A 22,467-nucleotide genomic window follows, 5' to 3' on the forward strand; every position below is an offset into this window, starting at 1 on the left:
GTAAACTATACAAATATTTTAACTGAAAGTTATCCAAGAATTTCTACATCAAAATTGATCTACACAGAACCATTTTCATAAATCGTTGATATTATTATGTTGTTTACATACATAGCAGAAACGATCAAATGACTAGAAAGTTATAAAAAATATATCTGTAAACTATACAACTATTTCAACTGAAAGTTATCCAAGAATATGGAAACTAAAGGTCGACCAAAACGAAGTCAAAGATCATATGCTATACGAATCAGTTACACGTAATGAACACATTTTGTAATTTTCTTTATACTCCACATGGAATTTCTAGGAATATCATTGACATATAACTTGATCCGAAACATAATCTTCAAATTCCACTAATTTTTAATAATAAGTAGCCTCGTTGGGAGTGGATACTGCTGACTTGTTACCCTCCTTCTGGTCAGTAGTTCTACTTTAAGAACAATTGTGCCTAAACTGTGGCTTCTCGGACTTTGAAGCCATGTCCATGTCGTATGAACTACTGTTCGTGTTGAAAATACCATCAACCAAATTTCCAACAACGCAGAACGACGGTAACGTTTTTGTGATGTTGACATTTACCAAACAAACCTAACAATTCTGAAGAAACTCCTAACCTGTCAATTAAGTTTTATTCAACCTACACAAATATTATTAATTAAGCTACATACACATGCACAAAGACAGAGAAATAGTGAAAAAACAAAATATCTTTTTTAATTTCATTTTGAAGAATACTTAATATATAAAATATACGCGTGTGTTCTATACTTGGCAAATGATACAACAGTCTTGAGAAGGCACATGGACATAAAGGATGTTCAGTAATTCAAAACTAATCAAAGAAGGACCTTGCTGTCACATCTGGCGTCTCCCAACTCTCAAGTAATGGGCCGAAGAAGCACGTGGCCTCGGCAAGACCCCAAGATGACGCCTAAAAATGGCTATTGTCTTTGTTTCCCGCACATTGTTGAGGATTAGAATTAACAGAGGGTGTCTGGCATATATCACTTGGGGCTCTTTTCAAACTACTGCCTTCAACATTCTTATCTAAATTACACTTCTTACTCAGAAATGCTTTTTATTTTTTCATTTCAGGAGTTTCAGCTGTAGATAACTAACGTTCTTCATGAACATGTCATGTACATTTCGTTACTATAGAAACTTACTATCAATTTTTAAGCTTCACGGTACGCACAAGTCAACTTTAATGAAGTTTGATATTAAATGTCAGGACTATTTTTTTCCCGTGTATATGAATTTTGTAGAAGACAAACAACACTACGATATATGGCTCCAATTTTGGCAATGCTGATGTAAACAAGTATATCTTCAACCTGTACGGCCTCCCCAGTGGCACAGCAGTATGTCTGCGGACTTACAACGCTAGAATCCGGGTTTCGATACCCGTGGTGGGCAGAGCACAGATAGCCCATTGTGTAACTTTGTGCTTAATTACAAACAAAATTATTATGGTGCGCATTTTGAATTCTAGCGTTTCGATTTGTTGTTGTTGTTATTCTGATAAATACTTTATTTGAAATAATTAATAATCGTACGTAGGAAATTTTATTCTTCCACCTATACCTTTTATATTATTAGAAAAAGTTTCTACTTTATCAGTTGTCTTCTGTCTAGATGTGGACGAAGTCTTTATAGTGAGATCAGCACGTGGTATTTGGTTCTACTATGCAACTAGAGTAACCGGAAGCAAGCTGTTATCACATTTATACATAATGACGTGAAAAACCATGCATTTATTACCCCCTCCCCCTGCTCCAGCACGTCGAACCATTTCCCGCCTTGCAATCGAACGAAGACTGACGTGCCCCACCCGCTAACTTGAACTGTAGACTGGGTGATGTATGTATATAATCACAAAATCAGTTGGTACGCAGTGACATTCTCCGTTGTTCCCAAAGCGCGAGTGCACGTGTCTTTTTATAACAGGCAGTAGTCACGTACAGGGGTGATTTACTTAGGTTCAGGACAGTGCATTACTTAGTAGCACGTAAACAATAGTACTGTAATGTTAACTTCTAATCAAAGTACTTGCAATAACATAGATCATAACTAAAAACCAACACCGAACGAATATACAATATAGCTAAATTAAATATATTGTTCTTACAATGTTACTAATTAAGATATGAAAGCATAGTTTCATCAATTGACTGTCCTGACTGTTAGCGATATTTTCAACCATAATCTAAATAATATCTTACAAATTTGGCCAGCTTAAAATATTTAGGTCAGACCTAAATCAATATACTGAGTTAATAATGAAAAATTCTCTCAACGTGGTGTTCGAAAAGTCTGGAACCATAGGCTATTTGTAGCCAGGGAGTCCGAGCGTGGTTGAATGACACCTTCTCAGGACGTTGGATTGGCAGACGTGAGCCAGATCTTCGGACCCATGGCTTTCTTTTTCTGAGGATTGTTCAAGACACGTACGTACAAAGAGAAAAATCAGGGACACTGAACATCTGAAGCAATGAATTCACGACTAGTGTCGGACCATCGACAATGACACGAAGTTCGCAGAGTTCAAACAGAATGGAAGTACCGTTTCCAAATTTGTTTCGAATTACAAGGATGACATGTGAAATATATTCTGTAAAAATTCGTTGAAGTGCCTATGGTTTCCAGAGTATTCAGATACTTTATATAATAAAAATATTATTATAATAGATTAATATGAACTAATATATTAAACATTCTAATCAACACTTTTAATGAAAATAACATTAAAGTAAGCATAGATAAGGTAACGATTCTGCTTGAAATATCCAATACATTAACCATAAAAGTTTACAATAACAGGAATAAACCACAATCTTACAATTGATCAAATCTCTAAGAACATGATTTTTTTTCAAATTATAGAAATTAATTAAATGGATATGAAATTATAAGTAATTAATAATACTTCATTATATATATTATTATAGCATCAGTTCTTCACATTCTTTTTCCAGGTGTTATGCTAAATGAACAATGGCAATTGTTTATAAAAGATGTCACATACTACGATATGCAAGTCTTTTGATTGAAGCAATTTACTGACTTAAAAAGTGTGCTTTATGGTAACAGTTGATGTAATTAGTACTTTTATGTCTCAAAATTCTATTACTGATAGAAAAAGAATTTCTGGGTTCTCAAGAACACTATTGAAATGAAGACATTTGAAAATCGTTGCAAATGGTTCATTGTAAATAGTTTTTATAACCCTCATTAAATATATCATCTTCCACATAATATTTACCTTATAAACAGCAGATAAAATCACATCAGTAGGGGTTGGGGAGAGACTTCATTCATAATTTGTTTTGTTTTCTAATTACTACAAGCTTTAAATAATACCAAATTTATACTTATCTAATTCTTGGAATTAATTAACCTATAGTTTGAGTATATGCTGTGGCCAAACAGTGATATTGTGCTGCGTAATAAAAGACTATAATAAATATTTTACCACTAAAAATAACCACTTGTATTAATATACACACAAAAGGGGCAGCATGTATTTGTTCTTTCAAATATGTTGCGTTAATGATGAGGTAATGACCATCTTGTAATTAAAATACCCAATAATGACAAAAAATGTAAAACTTCCATAATTTGCTTTTCCTGATTAATTTTGTTATGTATCTATAAATGTATTTTCATTAAATTTACCTTAAACCATAATCCACCTATGCTGAAAAATATCATGGAACAACAGTTCAAGATAAAGATTTTGGCAAGAAATAAGCTAAGATTGTTCACTTTGTTAAGCCCATTTTTCAAATGTACACATCATCTGTTACTTATAAGGACATGCAAAGTGCTACAACTAAGTCTATTGAGAATTAAGAATATTCCATTGTTTGAAACAAAGAATACATTGTTCCAGTCATAAAAAAGATCTAGATAACATCCTGATCTTTTCATCTTGGACACTTAGAAGACACGTACTTTACAGCATATGGACTGGTACTCAAATTTTTAATAGTCATACCTGCAGACTAATATCAACCATAAAAATAAACAACTCATTAATATATTTAAGTAGGTTGTACAATAATAATATTTTGATACAAATTAAGTAACATGGTGTTTGAGTGTATAAGCTTAAACTTTATCATAATATAGTTACTCTGATATTACGGCTATGAACATTTCTTGTAATACACTAATAATGCATGTGCTGGTATATGTTAAACATCTGTCTGGGTTTACAGAAACCCTGTGGATTTATTGATCTTACATTAGCCTTACTCATCCACTAATACATAATACAAATGAGGCAATGTGATGGATGAAATAAAAACATTTTAATCTTTTGTAACTTAAGAAATCACTGTAAGTAGCCTACCTCAGCCGACAGGTTGTAAGAACCCTTCAATACCAATTTCAAAATCAGGGCATCCTGCTTGGCATCAAATGGAAAGTTCCCAGAAAGAAGAATATATGTTATGACACCAATTGCCCACATGTCAACAGCACACGTATATGGTCGACGAGCAACTATTTCTGGAGCAATATATTGTGGGGTACCACAAACAGTGTGCATGAAGACATTACCATTAGGTTTACGTGTGCTAGCAAATCCAAAATCTGTTATCATGATACGCGAATCATTTCCAGGGTGATAGTACAGCAGATTTTCAAGTTTCAAATCTCTATGTGTGATACCTACACTATGAAGATAACTTGCACCACATAAGATCATTTGTAACACCCGGGCTGCATCAGACTCCGTGAAGTACCCATGGGCTTCAATTCTGTCTAGCAGGTTGCCACCTGTTGCTAACTCCATTACCATGTAGATTTTGTCATTACTTTCAAACACTTCTATAAGTCGGATAACATTTGGGTGATTAACTCTTCTTAACACTGATAATTCTGCTTCAAAAGCTTCTTTTCCTTTTGGGGTTTCAATCAGTTTTATTGCATAAGGTTGCTTTGTAATTCTGTGTTCTACACGAACCACTCGACTAAAACTACCTTTTCCAATAACAGCTTTAATGTCATATCTTGCTGTGATCCTGGGGTCATAGACAGTTTTCGAACAGGAACGTCTAACTTGTCCGGTTTTGTCTGTTTGGCGCTTTCTTTTACTTTTAACAGCGCGAGAATAGGCATTAGAACACGGATTGCTAACCACAGTTGTTTGGCGGCCGGTACCAGTTCGACGATGCCGTCCTTTTTCCCTGGGCGCTTTCCTGACTTTCATTTTTGGAATGTTCACTTCGTACACTGGTTTAATTGTACTTTCACTAAATTTGTTATCAAAGTCACAATTTTTTTCAAGCTTACTGTCTTTACAACCCATTATGTATGTATGTACATTACACACGTTTTGTATTTCGTATAACCAAAGAGTTAAATTATAATTTTAAATATAATATAGTACACATACAGATACTGCGATACCAACGTGGATTTGCTTTAGTAGTCAATTACGCGAAAAGAAGCTCAAGGCTCAAAACTAGTCGGTCAAAAATCTCCACTATTTCTGCGCACTTCACACTAATCACAGTACTAATTACTATTACAAGTTATTATTCACACTTACCAACAGGTTTATAATAAAGACGCTCTGCTTTGTTCGAAGAAAATATAAAATGACACGAAACGAAATTATGTAACGTCCATTTATAGAGAAAGACTGACTTCAATTTTTCGCTTCGCTTTTGTAAAAAATTCAAGAAAAACATTTTCCAATCCTAACAAAGTTTTTCTTCGATAACACACGAGTCACGATACTCCACCACATCCTTCCGCTGAGACCTCTCTAGTAATGATGACGTGCGTCAGTGGCCTGACTCGATTGTTCAAAGGGCATATGCGCAAATGATAGGCAAGTGAGAAAAGAGGGCTGACCCTATAAATTATAATCACTTATACTTACTAAGAAGAAGGCGGATGTCCTTTGTGTAGTTTTGATATATATATATATATATCGCTCCACTTTGAGAACGTTATAGACTATACAGGAATCGTGAAAAATAAATTGTATATATATATATACACACACACACACATATATATATATATAATGTGAGCTTTAACTTACAAAAAACAAACAAAAAACATTTCATTTAAGTTATGTAAAATATCATGATTAGCGTTGTAAAGATGATTTTTTTTTTTTTGCTAAATGGATGAAAATAGTTTTTATACGGATGGATCAGCTTTACATTTACAGATGTATTTGTAAACATGTATCTGTTGTCTAACGTAAAAAAATACCGGAATAAATTTGGTACTTGAAGCTGTCATTCTCAATATCAATAATGGATATTTTGAGATGGAGTTTTGTTAGTTTCTTTTAAACATATATTTAAAAAAAATACAAGCGATAAAACTACAAAAGGTATGGATACCATAAGGCTGAAAATGCTTAATTTTTCTCTTTCTTCTTCTTTATTTGTACTGGAGGTTCTTTGAATATATATTATATGTGTGTTTGTTATTTGTTTGTTTGTTTGTAGTTAAGCACAAAGCTACATAATGGGCTATCTGAGGTCTGCTCACGACGGGTTTCTAGCGTTGTAAGTCAGCAGACATATAGCTGTGCCATTAGGGGGGCGTATATGTATATATATATATATATACATATTTTTTAACATTTGTACTTAATATGTATATATATATATATAATCTGACTATAACAATCATGAGCTCTAACAGTTTGAACACATTTAGAGGTTGATTGTATGTCATGAGTGGAATTACCAGTTGCAAAGAGACAATAGAATTACTTGAATAAATAGTTTGGGAGTAATTGAGCCTAAACTTATAAGAGGAATGACCAAAGACAGAAACCTTTATTTTGACTTTCTAGAAGTGCTACAACTTAAAAATGCCTATTAGGGCTACTAATGGAAGATGAAAAGTAGTTGAACGTGAGAGTAATCGGGTTAATTCCGCAGAATAACAGGAGGTCCGACAGAAAATGTATCACGGAGCAAATCTGAATAGTCTGGCTTTTTGAATGTATTTGAAGAATGAAAGAGATTGGATAGAACGTATGACAAAACAGAAGCCCCGTGTTGACCTCGAATTTTGGTGTTATTATTGCTATTGGTGCGGCATGGATGTCATGGTTTTGGATGTTTAAATATTGTGGTTTGGAAGATCTCTTCCCACTTTTTAACCCTGGGAAGGTTTTATTTGTTCTATGGACGAAATGATTTCTATGGAGGTGGACAAACAAACCGGTGCTGTTACATCTCATGATAGAACATCATCTAATGAGACATCTGAACCGCTTAGATTGGTTCTTCAATTTTTGTGATGGCTTCTCCTTTAGTTGCGGTGGTATAACTTTGGGAGTGGAGACATGTGGCTGTGTCAAAGGAAGGCTGGACTCCATCAGCATTAAGGTTCTGATAAGCATGCATTCCAATAGCTTCACTGCTGCTGGATTGTCGGCATCTAGTTGGAGAGGTGGAAAATCCATTGTAATTGATGCCAGAACCTCTGTTATCTTGAATAGATCTTGCATATCTTATGCATCAGCCAGTAATGCATCTTCATCTATGTGTTCTGATGAGTTAAATGTGTGTTTCGCTCTCAGTGATTTAGGGACAATTATACAAACAATTTAATGATATTACATAGGAAAACATCCCAAGCATGTCTCCCATTGGACCCATGTCTCGTCGGGAAGTTCACATAAGGGCTGTAAAGTGAACTCATACACACCACATGGATCTGAGGGACATTTTTTCTCACACAGAGGCACTTGCAGTGGCAAAGTTGTTTGAAGTGATCATAATGAATTATGCATTGGAGAAGAGGAAAAAAAATCAACAACAGTGAAAACCACAGCTGCAGATTTCAAAATAGCCTCCAGGATCCACGACTACCGCCCAAGCATGAAATAAATGCCAACCACCAGATCCTATGCAGCAGAAGCTGTAAGGCTTTACGATGCGACCATTATGATTTCTTATACGACAACAGGATTTCCCAGTCTCAGTTACCTTAGAGGCACCATAAATGCAGACAGAGTTAGGCATAAGTGAAGGCGCGACTGTTCATCTATGATACGTGGGATCATTGGTTACAGGGGGTGTCGCAAACTGTTATCAGGCAGGACTATTAGGCACACGTATCATTCATGCAACAGCTGCATGGAGGTTAATGATGAGTTATGATAGCAGCGAATTTAGCTAGTTTAAACTAGCGGGGCCTGAACTGGATCTACCAAGTTGGACAAATCGAGCAGTCAAACCATGCCTAAGGTTATAGTTGCTGCTTTGGAGAACCACGGACTAAGCATGATACATGGATGCAAGGTTGATTTTTAAGTGGCTATTGGAGAAACCAGAAACTTATCAGACACAGCTTGGTAACAGCTATTCCAGGTTTAACTCTACAATGATCATACAATAATGGAGATTAGGACTGTAATTTAGTTCTAAGCAAAGTTGTTCTTATGAAAATATGCTACCAGTAATCGTTAAATGGTCTTTCAAATTCCGACGGGTCCTGCAGCTCTTGCGCTGAAAAGGCGACTCTGAAGACAGAGCTCAATGTTGATTTTAAATTTTCCATAGAAACTCCGTGACAGTTTCATCTGGCGAATAAAACAGTTTTCCTTTGTGAAATATCTATCTCAGTCTCCTTTATCTGTTGGAAGACTCAAACCTTAGATGCATCATAAACCTTAACACATTTCTTATAACTGTTTGTGTGTATCTTCAAACAGAAGACAAATGTTATAAAATGCTCCTAACGAATTAAAACTCGAGAAACTAAAGACCTGCTTGCGATGCAGATGGGGATAAAATCATTCCAAATGGACTAACAACTACAGATGATTGACCAACATCAGTATTAGGACATAATGTATGTTTTAAAAAAGATAACGTTTGTGGTTGTAATATAGCATATGTGAGATTAACTTTAGTTCTGTGATAATGATAAGAATATAATAATCATATACTTTTGAGAGAGGAGTTGGTCAATATTCGAATTATCCGTCTTTCCTTTATTCAAGTGAGGAGCTTCATCAGTTTATGAGAACCAAAAATATGAAAAAGTCAAACATTATTTTATAAATTTCTGAATAATAATAATAAAACTTGTTTGTTTTAAAGCAGTAACTTGCAAACATTCAAAATATTTTCAAAATCTTTAGGTTAGAAAACATGGTCCTGCACTATTGTTACAGTCATTTCTATTGTTATCCAGACTCTTTCAATATAAATGCACTAAGGCTAAATGATTTTATTTGTTTGTTTTAGAGCAAAGCCACATGGGGTTATCTGCCGTGGCCCATTGCGGGGGGAATCGAACCCCGGATTTTAGCGTTCTAAGTCTGTAAACTTATTGCTGTCCCATCGGGGGACAAGGCTGAATGAACTTAAAAAAAAGTGAATGGATTCAGAGTAAAATACCAAGTTTTATATTAAGCTTTGAAAGCATTCTTATTCTATAAAAGTGCTCACATTTATTCCATTTTGCCTTGTTTGCTTGCTTGTTTGAAGTTAAGCACAAAGCTACACAATGGGCTATCTGTGCTCTGCCCACCACGGGTATCGAAACGCGGTTTCTAGCGTTGCCATTTTGCCAATATGTGTGTGTGTGTGTGTGTGTATGTGGGATGCGGGAATGGGAAGGGGAATAAAACAGATACACAATAATACAGCATAGTAAGCCTTGACACATCGTGTGTAAACCTCTTTGTTTTATCAGGCTGATAATGTCACATATTTACTTTAAAAAATAAACTTAACAATTTTTATTTTTAGCTTTCATACTTATGAACATTACTTAATGAATAGAAGAAATTAAATATTTGTATTTAGTTGAAAACGATTACCATGACCAAGCTGAATAATTTCTGTTAGATCTTTAGTGCTTTAAAGTATATAGATTTGAGTGCACAGATGGTGTTAAGAAGTTCTAATTGATCTTTTTACAGTATTCTTCATGATAGAAGCGTCTTTCTTTTGTTTGCTGCCTCTACACAGTAAGGCCCTGCATGACCATGTGGTTAGGGCGCTCGACTCGCAATCTGTGGGTCGTGGGTTCGAATCCCCGTCACACCAAACATGCTCGCCCTTTCAGCCGTGGGGGCGTTATAATATGACAATCAATCCCACTATTTGTTGGCCGTGGGTGGTGATGACTATCTGCCTTCCTTCTAGTCTTACACTGCTAAATTAGGGACAGCTAGCGCAGATAGCCTTCGTGTAGCTTTGTGCGAAAAAACCCAAAACCAATCTACATATTAAATTAGCCTTTTGAGTGTGTGGTTGCTTGGTTATGCAAGTACTGGATACAAGGTAATGGAGTATACTGCGTACATATGAACCCAGATTATTAAGAATCCCTATTATTATTATTACAATTCTGTGAACGTGACAATCACTGAAATACGGGTCGCGTGAGAAAAACGGGGTTTACAGAATCAGATGTTTAAAATTACCAGTAAAAAGATATTGTAAATTTAAAACATTTTATCGTAGGGTTAAAATTATCCTCCTGGTGGATAAAAAAAGCAGGGCCAAGAAAAATCTCCTCTCTTCACATCGCGGGCCCGAAATGGCCAGGTGGTTAGGGCGCTCGACTCGCAATCTGCGGGTTCGAATCCCCATCACACCAAACATGCTCGCCCTTTCAGCCGTGGGGGCGTTATAATGTAACGGTCAATCCCACTATTCGTTGTTAAAAAAGTAGCCCAAGAGTCGGCGGTGGGTGGTGATGACTAGCTGCCTTCCCTCTAGTCTTACACAACTAAATCAGGGACGGCTAGCGCAAATAGACCTCGTGTAGCTTTGCGGGAAATCCACAACAAACAAACAAATCTTCACATCGCACCATGCATTATGCTGATTAAAGCAATTTTGGCACATCTTTATTTAATGACGACAACTGCTAAGGCAATTTCTGAATGACGCAATAGTGTTTTAAATAAATAATTATTTGTTATTGAAGTATTCAGCCAATAATATATCATTCCCAATTAATTTTAAAAAACGACATCTCAGAATATATACATCTATATACTTGAATGAAGGACTTAAGGGATTTGTTTGGAGTAGGTATCTAGTATTTTCAACTTAAATGACGTCTTATGCAACACAAGACTGGGGCATACCCGTCTCTAGTTTAGAACTGCTCACCAGAGGGCGGGCGACTAGCTCGCAACAGCTGTTGTTCACACAGCTAGTTTTAATCAAATAACATGTTTGAGTGTTGATTTTATAATGCACATATAGCTGAAAATGCAGAGGAATATTAAACGGTATACCACCGGCTAAAACTCGGACCTTCCGATCCGCATCCCAGCACGCTAACAAGCAAGTCATTTTTAGTAGCTTAGAGAACAAATTATTTAACGATCGTCGTTATTTTTCAGTGTTAAGCTTTTTATAGTACCAAAGCAAGTGAACAACCAGACTTTTAAATCATAATATATAGCTACTCTTTAACCTTGGATAAAATTAATGTTGCACTTAAAACTTTGGGCCAATGTGTAGATAAGTATGGAACTTAGTTTTAGCAATATCAGCAAGGTGTTCGACTTAGCTATGATAATGGCACTTACATTAAGCAGCTGGCTAAAATGTGCAATTCTTCTTCATTCTAAACTTAGTACGTCTGCTTTTCACTAAACGTATACTTTTTTTCTTATCAGCGTGTTTTTCACAATGTTGCATTCGTTTTGTCGGCTTCTGTCCAAATTCATTACAAATACCGAAAACACACGTGGCACCAAGAACGTATTAATCAACCTTCTTTCAACTTTTGGGCCTAGAGCGTAACAGTTTGAGGAGTACCTCTTAGGGGGTAAAAAATCAAAATATGTTTAGTTTTGAATCTGTTTTTTTATAATAAAAGCAAATTTAAACTTATTTTATTGCATTTCAATTTCTTGTTATTTTCGTATTTATGGATAATGGTGAGTCATTCAAGAAGGAAGGGGCGCAACTAAAATTGTGTGCCTAGAGCGCCAATTAACCTTAATACGCCCCTTCGTGGCATAGTATGACTAGCCGATTAGGAAAAGTCTGAGCTATTTATATTAATGAAACTTATTTGTTTGGTTTACACAGTAATATGATGTGCATTATGTAAAAGAAAAAAAAATCATTAGATCAAATTGATCAAAGTGCAAATAAATGTTGTTGTTTTTTTGACAGTCTCTCACTGAAATATACATATATATGAAAATATAAAACACATTATTTGCTTTTCTCACACTCGCAGTTTCGGCGGGAGTTAACAGTATTTTGAAATATGCATAACTTAAAATGGTGAACCTAGAAATAGATAAAAGTCTCCGAATATCTGTTTTCTATTGTTCATATATATATATATATATATATTTGATTTCGCTCTTATTGTCTTTGTACACTAATTCTTCTAGGTTTTCCTCAAAGTGTGTATAAGTTTGTTTTTGTTTGTTTGTAACTAAGCAAAGCTACAGAAAGAGTTATCTGTGCTCTGTCCACTACGGGTATCGAAACCCGGTTTCTAGCGTTGTAAGTCCGCAGACATACCGCTGTGCTACTGGGGGGGGGGCAAGTGTGTAAAAGGAACAAAACAATTCTTAACACGGATGCATGAAGAAAGAACGGGCGAACTTAAGATTAGATTTACTGATCTTATTACAATAAACTATAGTGATACCACGAGTCAAAATCTGATTCTTCTCCATGCGTTTCACTCCTTTCTTGTGTATAAAATGTGTTTTTGATAAACTCCGTTTTCAACGAGAAGTAAACACTTATCTCAATTCAATGAAATATTTTTATCTTTTCTTTTTTTAATAACTGTTGTAAAATGCTTTTCGTTTCGTACAATAGTGAAACATATTATCTAGCGTAGTAAGTCCACAGACATACCACTGTGCCACTGGGGGGGGGGGGGCTTCAAATAATGAACGGTAGACCTACGATTCCAGGATAATCTTAAGACGAAATGTTGTAAACAAAGAAACCGGGTTTTGATACCCGTGGTGGGCAGAGCACAGATAGCCCTTTGTGTAGCTTTGTGCTTAATTACAAACAAACAAAATCATTGTTTGAAACATATGTTGGAGAGTTTACAAGCTTGGAGAGATAAATTAAAATAAATCTCAATAAACAAATAAACCCAGTGTTTTCAGGAGGAAAGACCCTCTTCCGTCAAGGGTGAAAGGGAATATAAGAGAAAAAAAAATCTAAGTTCAGGAAGTATTTAACGGATCTATATTTTCTCATATTTAAGCCAACATATGACATTTTATTCACTGGGTGTACTTTACGTATGTGAACGTGTGAGAAGTTTTGATTGAAGTGTTGTATCGGAACACTCAAACAGTTGTAGTTTGTAAACAATGCAGTCTTTTGAAGTCTCGTTTGTCACATTTTTTTTTCAGTTTTCTTAATTCCTGATGTCAGTCAGAAATGTTGCTTAGAAGACATAGTAACAAAAAACACAATTCATAAAGGATACTATACATGGCTTTTAGACTTGTGGTCAAGATACTTACGTCGCTGTGAAAAGTAAGTAAAAGTGCTTAGCAGCAAGTTTCTTTGATTAGAGGACGTCTTTCAATGTCAGAGTGTTTGGGCAATTGCGCTTCTGCAAACACTTTCTCTCTAAAGTGTGTAACTTGCAATAACGTTCCTGAAAGGAAATGACAGCCTTAATAACAAATTAATGCTTCTTGTGAACGTCACGTATAAGAATTGTTAGCTTTATAGACTCGTTCTGTTGAGTTGACTTCAAGCACGAGTTGAAAGATTTACAAAATTTTTAACTAAATAAGGTAATTGTTCAAGATGAATACCGAGAAAAGAGGAAATATCAAAAACGTAGTAATCAAAACAGAGAGCTATTCAGAATCGTTTTGGTGCTTTTCTTAAAGTCATTGACAAAGCAGTGCATTTAAAAGTCATTACCCTTTGACAATACACTGCTAGATACGTATGTGTGTACGTCTATGTATATATGTATTATGGTGGATACAATACACTGTTAGGTATGTATATCTATAATATATATATATATATTACGGTGGACACAGTACACTATGTTAGACATGCATGTGTATATGTCTATAATATATATATATATATATATCATGGTGGGCACATAATGTGTGTATGTCTATATATATTATGATGGATACAATACACTGTGTTAGATAGGTATGTGATTACGTCTATATATATTATAGTGGATTTAAACACAATAATCTGTGTTAGATGTGCATGTGTGTGCTCATTTTGATGGCCGTGCCTACATACTATTGTCGTATACTTAATTTCCATTGTAAGTCGTATACTTAATTTCCATTGTAAGAAGCTTGTGCGAAGAATGGTGAGATTCATCTTAGTTCCATATCTCGACAACAGGATCCGCACTCTACGTGGATATCGACCTGAGTTTGCGTTTAAATATACTAAAAACACAAAAGTCCATTTTGAGTTTCATCGGGAGACTTGACTGGTTTGTGATTTAATGGGATTGCTGCGATTACAGTTTCATCAATTTTCTTTCTTCCCGAAAACAACCATTGCTTTCGAAGTGCTGTTGGAATCGTTATCTTCAAGTTAACGTTTATTGTCTTGTTAACGGTGATAAGAAATTTGCCCAGCTTCAGTTGGGTTAAAGTGTTCTCTTTAGCAACTATAGCCTTAATGTTGATAAAGAGGGCGTTGCTCCATGTTGACCCGTTTTTTCTCCAAAACACTGTGCTGTGCGAGTTTCCCGCTACCGAGGAAAATAATGAAGACTTCCTCCTTCGTAATGTCATGTCGTCGTTTATTCAAGCTAATCTCAAGGATGTAGGATCTAGATATTTATCTGATAACGAACAAAATAGATACCAGTTGATGATTTCTTCGTTACTAACTTATTTGTCCGGCATGACCAGGTGGTTAGGGCGCTCGACTCGCAATCTATGGATCGCGGGTTCGAATCCCCGTCACACCAAACATGCTCGCCCTTTCAGCCGTGGTGGTGTTATAATGTGACGGCCAATCCCACTATTCGTTGGTAAAACAGTAGCCCAAGAGTTGGCAGTGGGTGGTGATGACTAGTTGCCTTCCCTCTAGTCTTATACTGCTAAATTAGTGACGGCTAGCGCATATAGCCCTCGTGTAGCTTTGCGCGAAATTCATAACAAACAAACAAATTAACTTATTTACAGATTTAAGAGAGAACACGTGAAATCACGTCCTTCTGTGGTATTTCAGGATAAACTTTAACCTACAGTCGACCTATGAAATTCAAAATTCATCATTTCTTTGTTCACTAGTTCATTTCTACCTAAGTGTTGTCACAATACTTGGAATTTTCACATTCCTAATGGTCCCTGTCTTCCATAAGTCATTTGTATTGCCATCTCCAACAATCAGTTCACTTTGGCCACACGACCAATGTGCTTGTGACGAGAACAGAGGTGTATTGTACATACTCGATTTTCGTTGAGTGAGTTACAGGCTGAATATACTGTGTTGGTGGTTAGCTTGGGCAACAAAGGGTTGATAGTAAGTGTTGTCCGCCAGAAACTAAGCTTGTCGATCTGACCTCGTGGAATAAAGGCACCCTTTTAAATAACTTGGTTCCAGATCTTAGTACAGACCAGACGTGTGAGTTAAAGTATCAGATTATACCACATCTCAAATAATAGTTCAAGGAAGTCTAGTCTCCCTCAAACTTAATAGCATACAATACAAAGTCTTCAGTTTAATTACGCCAAGCTCAAATACTTATTCTTTGGTTGCAATTCAACTTAGAAACTTAGTAACTCGAGCACTTTGGAAAATTAGATCGTCCTCTTTAGAAGCGAAATCATCTGATTTGTCAATTGGATTTTCAGCTGGACTAAGAATCCAGTTTGCATTTTCCAGACAAAACCAGAAATTTGCAGCTATCGATTCACATTTTATGCAAGTCTGAAAAAAAGAAATTAATCAACTAAATTGTTGTTATTGTCTCCTAGCCTTGGTTATTCATGTCCACGTTTTATTGCTAGGCCTGAAACTTAGGCTTATTTTCAGTGGGGAAATTCTCTATAAGTACTGGTACTCACCTTTACCAACAACTAGCCTCGTTAGTGTCAGGTTCTCTGTAACTTGGCGGTACTTGTTCATGCACAATCAAAACTGAATTGTGAAGAAATACAAAAAAAAAAGAAAAAAAACACGGAACTTAGTACTAGCTTTTAAAATTGAAGCATTACATAACTTGAAATCCCAAAGAGAACCCGTACTCAGTTCTGATGAGTAGGACACACTTTTAGCCCTAATTGTTGTTACTTCTTTGTAAAAAGTGAAGATACTTTGGTCAGAAGGTTACTCGCGGTACGTATGTCTGTGATTAGTATTGTTTTTTTTATATTTCTTTTATCATATTTCTATTTTGCCACGATTTATTTATTCGTTTTATAATGTTAGGTCAGCCTATACAAGGGCTATCTGCGGATAGATGTCCATAATTTTAAATTGATATACATTGTTCTGTTTGTTTATATTCATTAAGTATATGGTTAACGCCATATCTTAAAATATCGAATTTTAATTTAAGAGGATTTGGTAGCAACTTACCTTGTGACTCTAATACACTGAAATAAATTATAATTACATAAAATGGAACAGTATGCTAAGGTTAATGCTCTTAATTTTTTAATCAACTGATTCTCATTCCAATAATATGACAGCTTAAAATATAGTTAAGGTTGAAATTTTAAACTTATTTTGCAGTTATATCAATGAAACTCGAAAAATTATATGAAACTGTCAGCTCCTGACAATTAGGATCACCACAGATAGTTTTGTTTGTTTGCTGTTAAACGCAAAGCTACACAATGGGCTATCTATGCTCTCTTCACAACGGGTATCGAAACCCGAGTTTTTGTGTTATAATCCCTTATACTTTCCGCTGGGCCACAGGGGGAAGGTCGCAAACAGAGAGACATTACTATAGTTAAGTATTTACAGCGTTATATACCCTTAGCTGGCTAACTACTGAAACTACGCGTCCGCCATCTTACCACAATTATTTGGTGCCCCCCCCAACCCCCAGACCGATTAAATAGTGTTATATGAGAGCTTTCTATTGATTTTTTTAAAAATTAAAATCAAAATCACAGGATAATAAATAAAAACTTTTCAATAGTTGAAAGGTGATTATACTTTGTAATTTTATTGATCAATTCTCACATATAAAGTGTGGTTTCATAAACATGTACCAAAAAGGAAGATTTGACTTTAGAAAAGCGTGCAATCTGAGTTAAAAAAACACCTCTTAGATTATATTACGGGGTCTGTTATATGCTTACTGTAAGTGAGAAATATAATGATAACAACGACATGCCGAAGAAAACGGCAGTGGAATGTAGTTGACGTAGTTTGAAGTTAAGCACAAAGCTACACAATGGCCTATCGAAACCCGATTTCTAGCGTTACATACCGCTGTACCACTGAGAGGCCCCGGCAGTGGAATGTAGTTGACGTAGTTTGAAGTTAAGCACAAAGCTACACAATGGGCTATCGAAACTCGATTTCTAGCGTTACATACCGCTGTGCCACTGAAAGGCCCCGGCAGTGGAATTTCTTTTCCTAGAAATACTAAGAACTATCTTCATTCTTATAATAAAAAAATAAATATTTATTCATAATTTATTTCCAATCCTAATCCAGAGCGACATTAATACGTGAAATAAGAGCGGAGTAACTAATTGATTATCTTTAAACATTTGTTATCAAGATATAAGGCACAATTGTTTTTTTATAGAAACGTAAGTAACATTAATGAATAACTTTTTTATTACTGTTTCACATATTCATAGAAACGAAAATTAATAATCATTAAACAGCACAGTTCAGAATCTATCAATTATCCTGATTCTGGTATGTTTATGCCCCCCAGTGGCACAGCGGTATGTCTGCGGGCTTACAACGCTAGAAACCGGGTTTCGATACTCGTGGTGGGCAGAACACAGATAGCCCGTTGTGTAGCTTTGTGCTTAACTTCAAAAACAAACAATAATTATAAAAGTAAAAAATCGTTTCTCTTCCCAAGTTGAATGTTTCTGTGATTGGTGTAACAATGGACTGGTAAATGAAAATATCTATTTAAGTTATAATTGAATCAGTTCTCTAAAATAGTCATGAAAAATAAACTTCATTTTACACTAACACATGTTACAGTGTCACTGTAAGAACATAATAGCTTGGCAAAAAGGCCTATATCGGTATACTAGAATCTAGATAATGAGGCTTTAAATCAATATAATTACATGTAATTACCAGTGATATATGTTATTATCTAAATTTATCGAGTAAGCAGTGATCATGCTTAGTAAAGCGGATACATGTATCTTACATTAAACACAGTTTAACACACACCAGCTTCGATGGAGCTTTGTTTATCACACGTGTGTTAGACAGTACATTTGCTTCGTATATTAAGGTCGATAAAAATTTACTTAATAATACATAATTAACCTAAAATGAATATTTACAAGTGGACGGTCTTGCCATATATCTTGGTCGATATTTTGTTGCATTCCGAGGCCGAAAAGTAAGGCATCTTGATCAAATTACTGGAGAATAATATGCATATAATAATGTAATAATATAGCTGGATGAGCTTTATATGGGTGTGGTCAGATGGCCATGGGCAGTTTTCTGGTGACTTCACCCTCTGCCTTAGTGGTTCTATTACAAAATCTGGTACACGTAAAAAGACATAATAACTTAACCAAACTTGCAACCCTTAAATTCTGACTAGGAAAACGCGTTTTGTGTTTAGAAAACATGGAAACTATTATTATTATTTCTAATAAAACTAGTACTGTATTTTTTTTCTAAACGTGAAAGACTGACTATATGACTCACATTTTGTATGATAGAACAAAACCGGTGGTACTTTTATCTCGTATGTCTTAAGTACTCAAGGAAATTGCCAATATATGCTTCATTTAATTTATTTTATTTTTAATAAACTATCCGATGCTAAGGCTATCACTTCATTTTACCTTAATACTTAGTGGTGATTATTGATTCAAAAAAGGTAGCCATACAAATATGAAATTCTCAAAAAATCGTGACTAGGCAACCCTGACAGTTTATTAAAAATCTAAATATTCAGTCATGGGTTTATTTATTGTTTATTTATAATTAAGCATAATGCTACACAACGGGCTATCTATGCTCTGTCCATTGAATTACTGAACATAAATCGAGCCTATTTCTCCATACATTTATTTATATGTAATAATAATAATAATAATATATTTGGCTTAATGCTGATTGTATGAATGTCAATTTGATGCTTAATCAGCAAAAGTAATCTTGATAGTCCATATAAAAAAAAATAAAAAAATAACATATACATATATATATATATATATACATATAGACACGCGACTGTATTGCCATCTAGTGTTCACAAAATAAACAAACTAGCCATGATTAGTATAAACAATGTGCACTGCTTACCATGATGTTAAATTTTACCTGAAATATACGTACAAAGATTGAACAAGCAATTCAATGCCATTATATTTCGGTTACCATTAACTGATATCTAGAAAATACATGTGAAAACACATATTGATATCTATACCAAGAAACCTAAGATTTCTAAATTTTGAATTTTTATTTGGATCAGGTGTGTAAATAAAATTTTGATTAAAATCACTTTAACCTATAGATATAAATACTAAAATTCCAAGTTGTCGTAGCACTTAATACCAGTAGAATGTGTAAATTGTATGTACAAGTGCAACAAGATATCATACGACGTACTATGGGCACTTGCATGAAACATTTGTTTTATTTAAAAATTATGAAAAATCTAATTTTTTGAGACTTATGCTGAAGTTTCTACTTTTAAATGTTTATAAATGTTTACCGGTTTGTTTAGCTGTAAAATTATTCTGAACTCTTTCAGTTAAATTGACACATAGTTATATCAAAAATCACAATGTGAAAGCAGGGTGAAAACATAGTTCATTATTATTTCGCTAGATGGCAAAACTATTTAAAATACAACATACGTTCTTAATGCTACGGAAAAGAACAATGTTTTTCATAAAATATTGTAGAATCCTCGTAGACAACATATTATAACTGAATGCATCAACTGTTTGCAAATAATCTCTTTTAAAGTATATTTCAACTGAATTTTATAATATTTTTTTCTTTGCTATAAAGAGATTATTCTAAATTATTTTTTTTCCGATTTTGGTGTAATCAATATTTATATTACGGCAAAATGATCAATGTGAATTTATTATATCATTATTATTCTCTTAAGGAAAATCAGATGTAAAATATTATTTTATTATTATTATCCTAAGCGTATAGGTTTAGTACGTGCAAAGTCCTTATCATCATGAAATAGTAAATTTATGTATAACATTTCTATCGTCTACCGATAGGACAGCGGTAAGTTTACGGACTTACAACGCTAAAATCCGGGATTCGATTCTCCGCGCTAGAGAAGCAGATAGCCCAATGTGGCCTTGTTCTAAAATAAATAAACAAAGAAAACACTTGTTAGGCTTAACATAAACACTCTTCGAAACTTCATCAGTTTTTGTGAGTTGCTTGAATATCTGTATCTACTTCTTCTTATCACATTGTTATTGTATTCAGGTGTTTCGTAATTAATATCTATGTAAATAACGACCAGAAGGGCAGAACACATAAAACGTACATGCTCTGTTAAAACAAAAATAAAACATACGATCAATTATAGATTATGATTTGGTCAGTGGAGAAAATGCTTTATTATCGGAATTTATAGGAAAATCGTAATTAAAATCACGTTTCACTTTCTATTTGTGAAAAATTATTTTTAAAAAAAGGAAAATAAAGAAGCTCTTAAGCACGTCGCCTCCCATTGCCTCAGGAATAAGTATGAAGGCTTATAACACCAAAAACCGGGTTTCAATACTCCTGGTGGGTAGTGTACAGATAGCCCAATGTGCTAAACAACAACCAGCCTAGCAACAGATTAAGCATGCCTATTTAAAAATTCATCACAATAATAAAATTTGTCGTAGCTTAAGTAAAATATGCAGAATCGGTTTCGTTGCAAGCGTTTTTCCTATGTTATAATTAATGTAAAAAAAGATTAATAAGGAATCCTTCCCAGTATGAATGAGCTGGTTGAAGTCATAGAAGAGAGTCGAGTACATTTATCGAATGTGCTATTGCAAGATCTTATATATTTCAATAACATTTAATATAAAAAAATTATAGAAATGTTCAAAGACTGAACCGTTTCGAAAATCGGAAGTTGACATCGAGTTGTAAAAACTTTCGTGTTTTTTTTATCCTCGTTCTACTCTTTTTCCAAAGTATCTGACACGCTTTAAAAGTGGCTGGAAAATTATAATTTGATATTAAAAGTAACTTTTATATCGATCTGATGCACAGTTGCTTAAATTTTAAAGTAACTTGCTTTTGTGGAGACAAATGAATCTCATAACAGTTTGTTTGTTTCAGAAATTTCGTGAATAGCTACGCAAGGGCTTTCCGCGCATAACCACTATAGCCATTCGTAGCTTTAAACTGGTCAACAATAGGTAGGCAGTCAGTCAACAGTACCCACTGCCAACCCCTGACCTACTCTTCTATGACCGAATAATGAACATGAAAATCACTCTTATTGTACACCCAATGTGAGTGGCGCATTTTTCAACAACGAGACACGAACAATGAATCATCGGATTCACAGCCCAGCATGTTAACCAATAGGCCACGCACGCCTCGACTCTTAGAAATAAGTATCTTAATTTTTTCAAGTTTAAAAAACAACTTTGAAATTCACTTTCAGGAAGACCCTTAAAAGTGTTCGTTGTACGGTAAAATACGAGCTGTAATTAATTATGTTGCTATTTGAAGTTTAAGTTTTGAAATATTAAGATTAGAGCCTAATACATTAGATATTACATATTATGTCTTCTGAAAATATTAACATTTTCTTTGAATTATTTGAACTAGTGATATTGTATTAAGATTGGATAATTTCTCACTTCAGAACAAACCAATGGTTTTGACTTGAAGAAGACAGTACACTTCAAGTTTTTTCAAGTACTAACACTTTTATAAGTTGTCACTCTAACATGTAGGTTTAGCCCAATAGGATCACATACTAATAAAAGCGAACATTTTAACACAGAAACAGTTTTGACCATAATATATCATATGAATAGAACTATTTCAAGGTTCTAGTGTACTCTAGTTTGTTTTGTTCCTACCTCTATGGAAATTTAGTCTTGAATACTTTAAGGTATCGTGTTCTTTATGTTACTGTAGCTATAATATAATATTGTTTCATTAGCAATGGCCGGAGAGATGAAAAATCGGTTATGAGTCCAGGGAATGAGCACTAACGTTGTTGTGTAAAGTTTCACAATAAAAGGTGCTATTGTTGGTATACTTGCTATATTTCTACTGATTATTTTAATATTAGAAAAATATTCTCATTTTTGTATTGTTTGAATTTCGC

At 34.5% G+C, this 22,467-nt stretch overlaps 1 protein-coding gene across 1 annotated transcript in view; it reads right to left on the reverse strand.

Moving 5' to 3' along the window:
• LOC106463326 (serine/threonine-protein kinase H1 homolog) overlaps positions 1 to 5,808 on the reverse strand; it is a 34,940-nt gene extending 29,132 nt beyond the window's left edge. Inside the window, exon 1 of the mRNA XM_013923346.2 lies at positions 4,361 to 5,808. Within this exon, the coding sequence (XP_013778800.1) occupies positions 4,361 to 5,320 (960 nt within the window). The 5' untranslated portion in view covers positions 5,321 to 5,808. The remainder of the gene's footprint in view (positions 1 to 4,360) is intronic.
• Positions 5,809 to 22,467: the final 16,659 nt, after the last annotated feature.

The sequence above is a fragment of the Limulus polyphemus genome, unplaced genomic scaffold, assembly GCF_000517525.1.
Source record: "Limulus polyphemus unplaced genomic scaffold, Limulus_polyphemus-2.1.2 Scaffold1379, whole genome shotgun sequence".
In the NCBI taxonomy this organism is placed as follows: Eukaryota; Metazoa; Arthropoda; class Merostomata; order Xiphosura; family Limulidae; genus Limulus; species Limulus polyphemus.